We start from the raw sequence: 15,866 nt of genomic DNA on the forward strand, positions 1-15,866 counted from the left end.
TACCTCGGTTGCAGGCTCCTCCTCGGCCCAGCCCTGTTCAGGGCTCCTGCAGGAGGCAACCAATCAATATGTTTCTCTCATATCCATGTTTCCGTCTGTCTTTCCCTCTCTCAAGGATTAAAAAAAAGAAAGAAAAAAAAATAAACTATGGTATGTAATCTAGATAAATTACCAAACTTGTGCAAGGGGCAGGCTATATAAAATTGTTCAGAGTTCTGAAATCCTAAGATAAAACACACACACACACACAAAAAAAACACAACTCTAAACGTTTATGTGTGAAAATAAAAAAAAAGTGAAATATTCATACTATGCAATGAACAATGACAGACTAAGAGTGAATTAGACCTATAAATGACAATTTCAAAACTATTATGTTTTGGGGGGTATCTTTTTTTAATTGATTTCAGAGAGAGGGAAACATCAATGATGAGAATTATTGAGCAGCTGCCTCCTGCACGCCCCCTACTGGGGACCTAGCCCACAACGAAACATGTGCCCTGACAGGGAATCAAACCTTGACCTCCTGGTTCATAGGTTGATGCTCAACCACTGAGCCACGCCAGCCGGGCAGAAAAGAGCTGTTTTTAACATTACAGAATGATCAGCATTCAGGAGCAGACCTTCCTAGGATTCCACAATTCTCGAAGTTATTCCGACACTGTTAACTGGAAGTTATTCCGACACTCTTTCCAGAAAAAGGCACATGTATGAAATGCTGCTTACAGTTTCGGGGTTTGATAAAGGCCATGTGCCATCAGATTGAGAAATCCAGTGGGAAAGAAAACCCAGTGGGGAAAAAACCTACCTTTAATGAAGTACGTTTGTAAAATTCCCAACCGGTGCTAGACAGCAGTCAGCTTATCTTATCATGCTACTTAGGGCGCATCAAACAGGGCACCCAGGCGTCGATGTCATTAGGGGAAAATGAATTCTAGCAAGAAGCCCGGATAAGGAACAACTGGACAATCATTTCACAAATACCTACCCAATCAGGTCTGGCAATGGACTAAGGATGATATAGAACACAAGGCAAGCTTTCTACCAGGTAAGAACGTAAAAAACGTTGCAACCCACTGAAGGGAACCCTCTCCCTTTGATCCCATCCCTTTGGAGCCCTGGGGAGAGATTTGACCAGTTGGACCAAGAATTCCTTTCAGCCCAATAAGCTGTCATCTTTAGACTTTGTAACACAGCAACTCCAGAGGTCAAAGGAGATTGAAAAGGCGAGGCCGCTAACCTCAATAGCAGTAAAGAGCACTTGCGCCCGCAGTGTCGCAGGAAGGAAGTGGGGTCCCCGGATCACGCCGCAGAAAAGAAAAAGGAGAAGGCGAGGGCTCACAACTTTCTCAGGAACAACCAACACTCACTCACTGTGGCAAGCGACGGGCTGAAAGCTCTGGCCCAGTGTCTCAAGGGCAGCGGTTCTCAACCTGTGGGTCGCGACCCCTTTGGGGGGTCGAACGACCCTTTCACAGGGGTCGCCTAAGACCATCGGAAAACACATATAGAATTACATATTGTTTTTGTGATTCATCACGATGCTTTCATTATGTGCAATTTGTAACAATGAAATTGGGGGTCACCACAACATGAGGAACTGTATGAAAGGGTCGCGGCGTTAGGAAGGTTGAGAACCACTGGGCTAGACAATCCTTTGCTGTGGGGGCTGTGCTATGTGCTGTAGGATTGTAGGGTGCTCCCAGCATCCCTAGCCTCTACCCACTTGATGCCAGTTGCATCCCAGCCCCAACCAAAAAGATCTCCAGCCAAAAGTTATGGGGGTTGGCGGGGGAGCAGGAGGGCAAGGGGCGTCCTTAGTTGAAAAATCATTGCTTCAGAGGTATTATTTTATTTAACCCCTGGAGTGCCGGGGAGCGCGATCACGCTCCTCCCGTCTTGTGCCAAAAGTGCCGGAAGCGCTATCATAATTTTTTTCCTAAACTGCTGTAAAAATCAGCAAAAAATGCCTTGGCAATTTTAGCCTAGTTCCTAGGAGATTGGTTGGCACTCAAAGGGTTAATTCTAACTTCCCCCCAAGAGACACACCACACATTCAAGAGCCATTTCCCCCAAAGGACCCACCTGGACACACGTACTGCTGAAGCCCTAAAATCCAATCAGGTACGTGCTCGTTTTGTGGGTTTGGGTTTTTTTTTTAAGTGACTGTCACGCGACGCCTATTTGCAAACTAAGTTTCGAACAAAACAAATCGGAGGCAAAGTCCGATCTTGGCCGAGGGGAGTCACAGGGCACCAGGGCAGAGTTCTTCTCAGGTCGCTGGGACACCCTCTCCTGCCCGCCCCGCCTCTGCGCAAACCACCCCCACGCGGTCTCCCAAACCGCCCCGTGGGAACCACGTCTGATGTCAAATCACAGCCTTTTGAACAGCCCTGTGTTCTGGCATCAATCACACTCACAAGGAGGTGATTTTGAGTTTCTGGTTTCTTGAAAATGAAGGTTAAGATAAGCAGAGGACAGCCCTGCCTGGAGTGACTGACTCAGAGTCTGCCCGAGCAACAAACAGTTCCGGGTTAGATTCCCGGTCAAGGGCAGGTACCTGGGTTGCTGGGGGGAAAAATATCCTTGGGAGAGGATTAAAAAAACAACAAACAAAAAAGATAATTCTGGCCGAAACCGGTTTGGCTCAGTCAGCCTGCGGACTGAAAGGTCCCAGGTTCGATTCCGGTCAAGGGCATGTACCTGGGTTGCAGACACATCCCCAGTGGGAGATGTGCAGGAGGCAGCTGATTGATGTTTCTAACTCTCTATCCCTCTCCCTTCCTCTCTGTAAGAAATCAATAAAATATATATTTTTTTAAAAAAGATAATTCTTAGTATTGTTGATTTTTACTCTGTTCCAATCTCCTATTTAGTTTCCTCTAAGCCAGTGATGGCGAACCTATGACACCTCTGACACGCGAACTCATTTTTTTGGTTGATTTTTCTTTGTTAAATGGCATTTAAATATATAAAGTAAATATCAAAAATATAAGTCTTTGTTTTACTATGGTTGCAAATATCAAAAAATTTCTATATGTGACACGGCACCAGAGTTAAGTTAGGGTTTTTCAAAATGCTGTCACGCCGAGCTCAAAAGGTTCGCCGTCACTGCTCTAATCCCTCTTCCATTTGACTGCAACTTTTGATAAGATGTTGTTTGACTCAGATTCTACCATTTATTCTACCTTGTGCCTCGGTTTTCTCACCTACTAAATAAGAATGATAATCATACCTCACAGACCTGTGAGGATTCCTCTAACGAGCAAAAATAAAGGACTCACGTCCCAGGCTCTCGCATAGTAGGCACTTTAATGACAGCTATTATGGAATCTTTCCAAAGCAAATCAACTTCATTTTCATGGGTTTCTGCTGTTGGTTTGGTATTTACTTGAAATGCAGGAATACAAGCACAATTAGAACCAACAAAGGTGAGAAGTGGCTACAAATGCTTGTTGAGTATACAAGTCTACTGCAGGGAGTATACAAAGGAGCTCAGTGGGGAGCAGGGCCACCCACAGGCCTGCAAAGGAAGACTGCTCCCTGACAGTAAAAGTGGAGAACTGGTTACCGCTAAGCAGGTCACTAAACAACTCGGCTACACTAACCCCCATTCAATAAAATCTACATTTTAAAAATCTCTTCAAACGTGTCTGATCCAGTCAGCACTCAATAAAAATGTAAATCTACTCTGGTGTTTTCCTATAAACTGTTCACCAAGTGCTATTGTCCCTCCAAAACGAAAGGTTGCTGGCTGGGCTTAGCCACCCAACAAGATGCAAAACCCTGAGGTTCGTTTTCATATCCTATTCTCTTGCTTTTTTTAAATGCTGGTTACAGTTCACAAAGCACCACGCTAAGGGCTCCACAGCGTAGCCACACCCACGGCTGCAGCCCCATACAGACCTCCAAGCCCAAGCTGCTGTTTAAAGTGCCCTAACAAGGGAACTGAGAAGATAGGACAAAGCAAAAGAAAGACCAAGAGTTAGGAAACAATATATGAACAAGTAATGCTGCATCAGAAGATTCAAACCCATGGACACACATGCAAATGTGAAACACAGGGTGAGTTCTTACCTAACTCAACCCCCCGGCCATTGGTATTTTTACAAACTCTTCAAGGTCTGATGTTAAAACCAGAAAGAAAAATAATTCCGTTGTCAAATGAAAATTCAACCAAGTAAAATCTAAGCATCTAGCCCCGGCCCGGGTAGCTCCAGGGTTAGTGTTGGCCCCCACACCTAAGGGTAGTGGGTTCGATTCCTGGTCAAGGGCACCTATCTGGGTTGCAGGCTTGATCCCCACCCCTTAGAGGCAACCACGTGTGGGAGGCAACCAATCAATGTGTCTGTCTCCTTGCCTCCCTCTCTTCCACTCTTTCTAAAAAAATTAAAAAATAAAAGTCAATGGAAAAAAACAGCCTCCGGTGAGTATGAACGAAACAAATTAAAGATTTGTTGGCTTTACTGAACAATTCAGGAATCAGGCAGCTTCCCATATAGCAAGTGGAGAGGAGCTCTACAGGGTTGGATGATAGAAAGCTTTAGAGCAGTGGTTCTCAACCTTCCTAATGCCGCGGCCCTTTAATACAGTTCCTCATGTTGTGGTGACCCCCAACCATAAAATTATTTTCGTGGCTACTTCATAACTGTAATGTTGCTCCCGTTATGAATCGTCACGTAAGTCTCTGATATGCAGGGTGTATTTTCATTGTTACAAATTGAACATAATTAAAGCATAGTGATTGATCACAAAAACAATATGTAATTATATATGTGTTTTCCTAAGGTCTTAGGCGACCCCTGTGAAAGGGGTCGCGACCCACAGGTTGAGAACCGCTGTTTCAGAGGCGGAAAGCGGGGCAAGAAAAAAAATTATCAGCCGGAAATCCGTTGTTTCAGACAAGGATCCCCTCCTCCCAGGGGGACACGGAGGGCCCATCAGCGCACTGCCTCCTGTGGGAACCAGGAAATTCCAGGCGGGCTGGCCAAGTCACATTCCTGGGGAAAGTTGGACGTGTAATTGGTTAGGCATTAGGGCCTGGCTTGCTGGTGTGGGGCTTTCACAGGAACGGCTCTATTCTGGGCCTGTTGTGTGTCTCTCTCTAACACAACTGACTCATTAACCATAAAGCACATGAAGGAAGTAGAGGAATCCAAAAACACAAATATTGAGACGATGTATATGTATTTTCTAACGTGATCAACAGGACTTGAGGCATTATGCGATATCAAATGGACAGGGCTCAGGGGAAGACTGCTTACTAAAAGCAAGCTGCAGCCAACATCAACACGGGCGGTAAATATGTAGTATTGCTGTTATTTATTCCCAAATAGCACTGCACCTTGGTATTCGTTACTCAGCCTTGCACAGCCTGCAGGGAAATGGGGCACCACCACCCCCAGGACAGTCATTACTAGCTCCAGAGGGGGAAAGGGATTTGTTTAGAATGAGACTGACTTCAAACAAGATGCTGTCCAAACAGAATCATAGGCTCCCTCCAGAAAAAAAATAAAAATTAATTCTAGGATCGTATCCAAGTCACGGCACCAAAAAAAAATAATCCTAGGAGAGGACTGACTGTAAAAGACATGCAAAGTTTCAATGAACTAAAAGCGGAGTTGGCCCCTAAAAGCATCTTAACCGGCCTAACCAGACCCCTGTGGGAGACCAGGACACCAGTCACCGCCCTCAGGGACAGCCTGGCTCTCATCAAGGTGCTGAGAAGGTGTCAAGGTGCCCTAGCTGGTTTGGCTCAGTGGACTGAGCGTCGGCCTGTGGGCTGAAGGGTCCTGGGTTCGATTCCCAGTCGGGGCACATGTCAGGGTTGTGGGCTCGATCCCCAGTAGGGGGCGTGAAGGAGGCAGCCGATCCATGATTCTCCCTCATCACTGATGTTTCTCTCTCTCTCTCTCCCTCTCCCTTCCTCTCTGAAATCAATTTAAAAAATAAAATAGAATAAGCATATGCTCAGGTGAGGATTTTTTTAAAAAGTGCAAAAGGCTAAGAATGGAGATGAAGCATAGGGAATAAATTAACATTGCTAATCGCTTGCAATTATGGAGCACTTTCTATGGACCGGGCTGGGCTCTTTGTTTAAGCACTTTATCGGCATATTTTTTAAAAATATATTTTTATTGATTTCAGAGAGGAAGGAAGAGGGAAAGAGAAATAGAAACATCCATGATGAGAGAGAATCATGGATCAGCTGCCTCCTGCAAGTCCCCCACTGGGGATCGAGCCCACAACCCAGGCATGTGCCCCTGACGGGAATCGAACCCGGGACCTTTCAGTTCCCAGGCTGACGCTCTATCCACTGAGCCAAACCGGCCAGGGCTTTATAGGCATATTATTTAATCAGAATAACCTAATGAAGATCATCATCCATATGTTAGAAAAGAGCAAATTCCAAGTCCAGCAACGAGTACTTCACTGGCCTACATTGGGGAGAAAGTTTTCCGTTCTGATGTACACACTGCACTGGTGCCCATGATGTACACAGCTCCTGCCAGACTCCGAGGGAGCAGTTAAACGCATCACAAATGACAGGACAACTCACGAGAACTGGAACCAAAGTATAAAATCGGGGCTATCCTTAGCACGATGCCTCTCCCCGGACCTTTCTACAACACTCACCCACGAAGACCCGGGCGACCACACCACCCCCCAACCATGGGGACTCTCCAGAAAAGAGACTTTAAACCCTTTCAGTATGAAATCCAGTCCAGAAGATGTCGATGAAATACCAAAACTGGTCTCTCCTAACCGAATGTGTTCACGGTAACATGCTACATTGGAACTGTTTAAGAAGTGTAGCATGGCTGAAACCGGTTTGGCTCAGTGGATAGAGTGTCGGCCTGCGGACTGAAGGGTCCAGGGTTTGATTCCGGTCAAGGGCATGTACCTGGGTTGCGGGCACATCCCCAGTGGGGGGTGTGCAGGAGGCAGCTGATCGGTGTTTCTCTCTCATCGATGTTTCTAACTCTCTATCTCTCTCCCTTCCTCTCTGTAAAAAATCAATAAAATATATTTAAAAAAAAAAAAAAAAGAAGTGTAGCATGGCCCGGCCGGCATGGCTCCGTGGTTGAGCTTGGACCAGGAGGTCACGGTTCAATTCCCGGTCGGGCACAGGCCCAGGTTGCAGGCTTGATCCCCAGTGTGGGGCGTGCAGCCGATTCTCTCTTATCATTAATGTTTCCTTCTCTCTCTCTCTCTCTCTCAAATCAGTAAAAATACCTTTAAAAAGAAAGAAATGTAGCATGGATGGCTTCCATACAATTCTGTTCTCCGGTATTTATTTCATAAAGCAACGCCCTGTCCCGCAAAGATAAAATACACAGGTAGACAGCATAGGAGCTTTTTCACTTGCCCTACCAATCCAAGTTTAGACTGAAGAGGCAGAAAAGTCCCAACAGACATATAAACAATGTGCTCCAGCCCTGGCATTCGATGAGTCAGTTGTGCCCTGGTATAAACTTGACTTCAAAGCCCCCTCCGGCTGGGATGCAGGAGGAAATGGCTCAGCGGCAAGCACCCAGCAGAAGTAAGCCAACCTAGCTCTTTGTATTTGCATACAAAATAACGTGGGTGTTTAACAAAATAACACACGCACCTGGGTGGTCTGTGTTAATGATAAAAACAAGAGATGAAACAACCAAAAAACAACAACAGTTTCTTTGCTAAAGTAACCCCCCACCCCCTGCTTTCAAGAAAGCCAATTGAATTCTAAGGATTAAAAAAAGAAAAATTTTACTGGATGTCTCCCAGAGCACTCACTCAATTTTTTAATATCAGGAACAAGTTTATTGTGCTACGTTTTATGGGAGAAATGAGAGGAGTTTGGAAATCTCAGGTGGCCTCAAGATGAATCTCAAATGTGAGGGGATTGCTGTATGGGTGGGGGGGCAGAGGGGGTGGGGGGACAGGGGGATGGGGGGACAGGGGGTTGGGGGCGGGCGGCACTAATTGTTAAATTGTGAGATTCAGATACTGTCAGGTGAAATGCAATAGCCTGCTAACACACTTACAACTAAAACCCTTCGTTTGCCCACCCTCCTGTGGCGACGTAATCTTTGCAAAAGGTGTTCCTCTCCAGAGAGTCACATGGCAATTTAGGAAGCGGTAGGTTTTCAAAGCAAGAGTCCAAACGAGCGAGAGAGGAAAGCTTTACCGACACTTTTCCAGGGCGAACAGGGGAGGAAAACACAGAGGAGGTTCCAGAACCAGACCCAATAATATGCTGGTTCTTTAAAAAGATAATTAAATGCATACAGTTCCTAGATGAATTGCTATGTTATCAGCTGTATTTTAACTCAGGGAGTAGTGACATCTATTCTATGGGGCAAAACATCTTCAGCAGAATAGTTTTGATCCTGGAACAGGACTGCAACGCTACTTAATTCTATCCCGCGTTTAGGAGCGTAAGGAAATACGAAAAGGAATTTAGCGAACGTGAAAATGTGACAACAAACCTCAATAAACCTTTTAAAAAACCTTTGTTCTTGTTGCTGCACATGCACTTTTTAAAAGGTTGGAAACACCAGTGAATGATCACGTTCTGCAGAATTCGTCACTGAGGCTACCAAGTGTGTTATAATTTACTTGACCATAAGGTTTTAAAAATCACTTACAGAACCTTTGATGAGCAAGTCTGAAAACCCAGATCCACCTACATTTTCCATAAAAAATCCAAAGAATTCCGCCTACATACCACAATGATGAGAACCTACAAAACCTACCAGAATGAATTTTACCTTTTGTAAACTTCACTCAGAAACTTAATATATGCCCAGCTAAACATTCTACCTACACTCAGAAGGGCCACATCTCTTTTGAAGATATTTTACTGAAAAAAATTGCTGACCTATGGCCAACTACATGAAATTTCACTCCTGTCACGCTCAAAAAAAGAAAAAAAAATATGGGATTTTTCCAGTGACATAGGAAAAATCGTGTCGCCCGGTACAACAGAAAAACATTGACTCTTGCCTTCATGCTTAAATTCATTACTCGTGCCTGTATGTCGTCATTTGGTGAACTGAGATTTATTTTTAACCAGAAATCTTTCCAAACAAGGCAGAACACGATTATCACCGGAGTGTTTTCACATTTCTCGGGACCGAATAAAAATTCCCTGAATGGGGACGGAATTAAAATTTCCTTGAGATGTTTTGCAAGCTTTTGCCAAGTGATTGCAATATAAGCTAAACTCGGGAGTCACTTTTCTTTAGCACGTGTTCATCACTTTGTTTCCTAACACCTGTTTGCATAATAATGGATGCCTAATGCTGGATTCTCTCTTCTTTGTTTTGTGTTTTTTTAAAATAATCTTCACCCCAGGAGCCTGCAACCTAGGAGGCACGTGTCCTTGCGGATTCGAACCCTGGACCCTTCAGTCCGCGGGCCGCCGCTCTACCCACTGAGCCACGCGGGCCGGGCTGCACCAGCATTCCCTCTTCTTAAGTTAAACCCACTATTTACAGTTCCGTGTAAACTCCCGATATTTTTCTACTTCACTCTATCTTGAAAGCAAATCCCTCTGCACATACTGACCTGCGCTTTTTTCCATCAAATGCCAATGCAGGGAAGGCAGGGGACCGAGAAAAAATACACGGGGACAAGTTCAAATAATCGTCCCTTTGTTTAAGGGCCATGTGCTTGTTCAAACAGCACCGACGCCCGCTAACACGTTTCCATTGAAATAAAAATGTCTCCTCTGGCAGCGAAATGGTAACAAAATTAATCACACTGAACAGAAAAGTGGGGGAGGATGGGGGAGGGGAAAGCGAAAACTGTTCAACGCGCTCGGAAGGCTTCCTACGAGCGCCTTTTCACTTTCTCCAAAGCAAAAGCTGTTTTTCTAAAGGAGGAAAACCATTCGCGGGGAAGGGCACGGGAATCCCAGCTGCAGGGCGCGGGCCGCCGGAAGGAGGGCGGAAAACCGCCCGCAGCAAGACCCTTCACGGAAGTGGCCGCCCACCGGAAAGTCCCGGCCAGAGCGCCGCTCCCTTTCCCCACCCCCTCCCGGCCTCCGCACGCCCGGCGGAGAAGCGCCCGGGCTGCGCACGCGGCCGGCGTCGCGACGTCCACGCAAATCGGCGTCGGCACGCCTGACGTCAGGAGGCGGGGCCGACGCTGTTGACCTGCTGTTACCAGGCGTGCGCTCAGCCAATCAGCTCTCGGCGCCGGCGCCGGCCGGCCTTTGAACTCGGCACGGCAACTTCCTGCTGTTTGGCGAGTACACAGTTGCAATGCAGTATGTCTGTCAGCGCTGCGGCACAAAGGAACAGCCATTTTGTGACTGAGCTGGACCTGCACCAAGATGCCAGGGGCTCTCGGGGCTGCTGTCCGCGCTAAGTACCGAGATGCTTTTTATTTCGGCACCAGAGAACCAAAAGGAGGAGAGGGGAGGAGAAAGAGGGGTTTTGGTATTTCAGGTTCCAAATCGCTTTATTTGCCATCTCCTCCAAACTCCCGATCCCTAAGAATTATCAGTGTCATAAAATGGCTGCCACCGAAAAAACTGACTTTTACAGTCCACAAGCAATTGCAGTTAGCATTTCTCAACAGCCCCGGGGTTTCAGACTCGCTGCTTAGAAGCTGGTTGGAAAGCAGGTGATTTTCACCACACCCCGGCTTATCAGAATAAATCTGGTTCAAAGGCAGACGATTTGGAGATAAACTTAATAAACGGTCTCAGTTCTTAAAGATAAACTGCGAGGGCGGAGGAGCCCTGGAACACAGAACTCCGTGTGCACACACACTTCCATTCTGGTTCCCCTCGCTCCCGCTTCCATCCTGAGATATTACCGTTACCCCAAAATGTCTCTGATTTACACACGTGTGGGGTGTGCATTTCTGTGCAGGTCCACCACGGCAACTTTGTTTTAAATATGTAGAAACTTTACAGGCAGCCAATACTGTTAAGATCTTACTTCTGCAAGGGGACTTCTGACTCTTCTAAAGTTACGCTATACAAAGTATATATAATGTTATGCTTAAATATTAACTTGGAAAGAATAAGTTACATAATGACTGGCAAGCACTGCATTATTTCCAAAAGGAGGACACGTGCACTCAGTCCCTTCAGGTCCTCAAGCCATTCTCCAAGTTGCCTTGACCCTGCAAACTTCCACCTGCCTGGCCTGCAAACGTGGGTTTTGCAGCAGACTCTGGGACACGGAAACAGGTCCTTCGTGGGGGAAATTCTGGTGGATTCAGGAACCAAGGAAGAGTTAGGGACGGCCTCCTCTACCTTAACCCACCGAAAATAAAAAATAAACTCCTCCAATAGAACACCAGGGAGTCCTGGAGCTTTACAATTTGAAAAGGAAGTGATGTCATAATTATGTACATGTGTCAAGGTATTCAATGTAGGGTATCTGTCACTCAAGTAAATGTCAGTCTCCATGGTCTCATCAAGGAGTCTTGCAAACGTTTTTGGACACTCATCAGGTACACGAGTCAAAATGCACTTGACAAAGTGCATTTAAAAACACAGCGCAGGCTTCTGAAGCCCCCCACTGACAGTAGGCAAGTGCAGGCCAGCTTCAAAGTAGATTTCCAGGTGAAGTAAATCATTAAAAGAATAACAACACTGCTTGACTGTTTTAAATTAGAAAGCAGAGTTTGATCAAGGTTAACCACAAACCTTGCATAAGAAAGCCAAACCCCAGGTGAGACTATGCAAAATCACACCCAAGGGAGTATCCATTGTAGGTACTGAATCTTTAGTAATTTGTCAAGTATTTGTCAGGATTCCTGTTTCTTCAAGTCACTATTACTTTTCAGAAAAAAAAAAATCATTGTGGGGTTAATAGAGCAATTTTCTGCCCTAAATCTAAGGTAGGTGATTACAAGGGCATTTCAGTTCAAAAGACACAGTCCAAACTAGGTGACAACTCAATTTGCAAAAGAATGTGGAAAGGTATTTGTGAAAGCAAAGGTCAAAATACCTGAGGTCTAACGAAACAAATAAAATTCATCATTTGTAATAAACTACATTAAAAACTTTCATATTCACCATCCTGATAGTAAAAAAGCATATTATATAAGATTACAAAAGTAAAACCAAATTAGAAAGAAAAATCATATAATCAATCACATCCTTATTAACTCCAAGATTTCAAATTCGTAACGTGACAATTTACAAGCACACACATCCAGAAATGCATGCATGTGCTTTTAAAATTAATATACAGATCATACAAAACATCTCAGCAGCTTTATTCCTTAGTCACTAACAAGGCACTCCAGCAAATGTGAAACAAATCATGATGGGAACAGTACATGTGTAAGCTTCCGAGGATAAAGCATTCCAGGAGACACTGTTGAAATAAATCAATAAATGTAAAGCAGCTATAACTAAAGTGCCAGGATCATATATTACTCAATCTACCACCAGAAAGAGCATTGTCTGAATATAAGCATGCAAATGTGAGCCTTAAATATTTCACAAGTAAAATATACAATTTTAATCTCAGTAACAATCACAAAGCAGAAAAGAAGGATATTAAAAGAGTACTCCTGGATTTCTGGGATCGGATTTAATTTCATAAATGCAGGAACTGTAACCATCGAACTCAAGGTTTTGATAAATCCTATCAAAATGTCTTAAAATGGCCAAGGTATCAAAAGAAATAGAGAATGAAGTAAAAATGTAAACTGAGAGGCATCAGTCAAAGGGTCCTTTTTGCAATTTCACTTTAAAATGTACATTTTTTCATTCATATAACTTTCTCAAATGTCTATTTACTATAATTTACTACCACAAGGCTCCTCTATGGCCTTCGGTTACAAGTTGGGGTATCCTAGTTTCTTCAAAGAAAAAAATTCGCCTTGTATGTAAAATGGTGCAATGCAGCAATGGCTAAACCGACAAGGTCATTTTTCTACAGCCCGAAAACCTAAAACCTGAAATTTATTGTCAGAAACACTGCAGTTCACCGAAAAGTCCCCCTCGAATAAAGGTACCTTACCTTTCGACTGCTGTAAGAGGCCTTAAGTCAACTCAACTTTCATAAATTGCTACCAAAAAATTAGGGTGTGGCATATTAGCAATCTCAAGGTCACGCTTTAAAAAAACGAACCCAAATTAGTAAAATACTTAAAATCACACAGACAGCTACCCTGGCCTGTCAAGGTAAACAATGTAAGCTGAGGTTTCCCCCCGAAAAAAAAAAAGAAAAAAGAAAGAAAGTTGATAGCTCCATACCTCGATGCATTGCTGTGTGGCGAACTGTCCTCCTCTTGGCTTTTGTCCTTATTTCTCATCATCTTTTAATTCTTAAATATTAAGGGGGAGGGGAAATCTGTGTTTGCTTTGAAGTCCTGTGCCCAGGTATTTACTGTCAAAAGTTGAAAGAGAGGTAAGGTCCCGGCTTCTATCGATGGTTTTATGACCAGGAACAAAGTCCTGACCATGTCACGATATTGTTATAATACAACAGCGGTGAAGCACCGAAAAACAAAATTATTTCTAGTTTTACCTTTAAAAAAAAAAAAAGGCAGGACCCAGGGAACAGGGGGAATCATCCCTTATCAATACGGAAAGTTTCTCAAAGTAACACACTGGATACAAATAACAAGCTCTTTATCTTATTGCGTCATCCAGGAATTTCTCTTCTTTACCGAAAATAAAGCCAACTTTCAGCTATAAATCCTTTAAATGATCACTAATGATCACGAACTTACCTGATCCATGTAGTAGGTCCAAAGCCAGAGAGTCCTAGCTAGTGGTAGAAATAGATCGGGTCCCAAACCATGAAAAATAAAACACCGAAATCCTCCGTGAAAAAAAAAAAAAAACCCGAAAAATAAATAAAACAATCCTCCGATCTGTTCACGGGTCCAAAAAAAATAAAGCAACAATTAATACCGAGACGGGAACGGGAGGGAAAAAGCCTCATTAGGAGAGCGCACAAAAATGGAGGTGCGCCATGGCTTCTGAGCTGGAAAAAACAACGACCTGCGCTCCCAGTACGGCTGCTTCTTTCCAACAAGGCACGAAAAGAAAGCCCCAAAAAGCTGCTTTTCCCCCTCAAAGGGGTTCCAATCGACCCCAGTCCGTCTCTAGGAGAGGCAGGGGGCTGCGGGGGCCCCCTGGGGCGGCCCGAAAGTTGGGGAAAGTTGCGTAAAGTGAGGCGAAGGCAGGGAGCTGAGCGCGCTCTCTCTAAGGCACAGCCGCCATCTAGAGCCTCCTTCCCAGCTCTGAGAGCTCTGCCTTTGATTGACACTCTCTACATTTACCCCACAACTCAGGTGATGTACCATAGACCCACCCCTTCATCTCCACCAAAAAAAAAAAAAAAAAAAGAAAGAAAGAAAAAAAAAAGATCTTCCATCCCAGGGAGCCAGAGGACCCCACACCCCCACACCTCCTGCCCCTCCAGACCACCCCATCAGGGGAAGGGGGGAGGGTTTCTTAACCCCCTCTGGCTCAAGCACCCTTTTTAAGCCAGACAGAAATGTAATTTGTTCCTTTTGTCTAAAGATCTGCTAAATATTTCAGTCCTTGGGCTAAAATAACTTCCTTTCTGGGCAGGAAGTGGTGTTTTATAGAGCCATTTTGAAAAAGGGATAATTCTGAGAAAATGTTAAGCTCATTTTAATATTAGTCGTTTTTAAAAATTAACCCCACCCAGGGTAAAATGGTTTCTAAATAAAAGCAAAATCTCAATTTCATAGATTAAATTCCAGTTTGACTTCTTTAGGAAGCCTAAAATTATCTAAAGACCAAATTAGGGGGCATTTTCCATCCCAACTGGAAGAAAGGGGTACAACTCAAGAGCGCCTCCCTAGTGTTCAGTTGCATTAGCGCAAAAATTAACGCAACTCGTTTTTATTTGAGAATTTCAATTTTTCTTTGTACTTTCACAAAATTCTTTAACCCATTCTATAACCCTGCCAACTTTACACCCCCTCCCCAAATCTCAAGATCACAATATATTTACTTCCCACATTGATTCAGGCAAAACAAAGTTATTAAACTCGAGAATATGGAACCACCATTGTCCTTTCAAATAACAAATCCAAGAAACTGGGCCTCCAAAACCAACACAGCACATATATCCCCAACTCTTCCCTTGTATTTCAAATCAATTTCTAAGTATGTTCAGATTCTTGACAATAGTTAATAGGTCACATCTGACAACAAGTTATCAAAGTAATGTCACAGGTCAAATTCTCCTAAATATCAAAACCATAACATCTATGGAAAACAAAATTAATACTAATGCCAGAACCAAATTGTTCAACACTTTTTCTCTCAAAAAGCACCCAAGAAAATATTCACACATCAAAAAAAGAAATCAAATAAACTTTCCCTACTCGACATTATAATCTTCCAGAACCATGTCCTTTCCTCAATGTTGATATCCACTTTCGCTTTATACCCAACAAAAGCAACAAGTTGCATCTAGGTCAATGTAAAAGCCATAATCAAAACCCAGTTTCAATTCCACACTTTCTACAAAAGGTGATTTTGTACCAAAATCCGAATCCAAAATTCCACTTTTGATATATACAAACCAACCACTTCGAACCAGTCAATGAGAACACATACTGCACATGTACTGAAAATGAATATGTGTGCTATATAGTATTTGACATTAATCACAAATCACAGTATGATTAACTATTTTTTCTCACACACACACAAAAACACATCAAGCCGAACATTCCATGTATAATGGGAAAATATCAACAATTGATTTGGTTTATCCAAATAAAGCCTATCACACATTTACAAGCTTAGTGTCAGTTGATTATCAATAAAATGCCAGTATTCACCTGGAAATCAAATATGTCATCTGTGACATGGTGTGATTCATTTATTCTGAATTCCTAAATGTAGAGAATAAGGAAAA

General features: G+C 43.7%; 1 protein-coding gene across 2 annotated transcripts in view; it reads right to left on the reverse strand.

The window, feature by feature from the left end:
• Positions 1 to 14,196, reverse strand: part of CHD2 (chromodomain helicase DNA binding protein 2) — an 86,132-nt gene extending 71,936 nt beyond the window's left edge. For both annotated transcript variants that reach the window (XM_070400663.1, XM_070400662.1), the window contains exons 1-2: positions 13,693 to 14,196; positions 13,214 to 13,346 (exon numbers count right to left, since the gene is read on the reverse strand). In XM_070400663.1, the coding sequence (XP_070256764.1) occupies positions 13,214 to 13,275 (62 nt within the window). In that variant the 5' untranslated portion in view covers positions 13,276 to 13,346; positions 13,693 to 14,196. The remainder of the gene's footprint in view (positions 1 to 13,213; positions 13,347 to 13,692) is intronic.
• Between the last annotated feature and the right edge of the window lie 1,670 nt (positions 14,197 to 15,866).

This window comes from Myotis yumanensis, unplaced genomic scaffold, assembly GCF_028538775.1.
Source record: "Myotis yumanensis isolate MYYU_CA2020_CCGP unplaced genomic scaffold, mMyoYum1.0.hap1 SCAF_20, whole genome shotgun sequence".
NCBI classification, from domain to species: Eukaryota; Metazoa; Chordata; class Mammalia; order Chiroptera; family Vespertilionidae; genus Myotis; species Myotis yumanensis.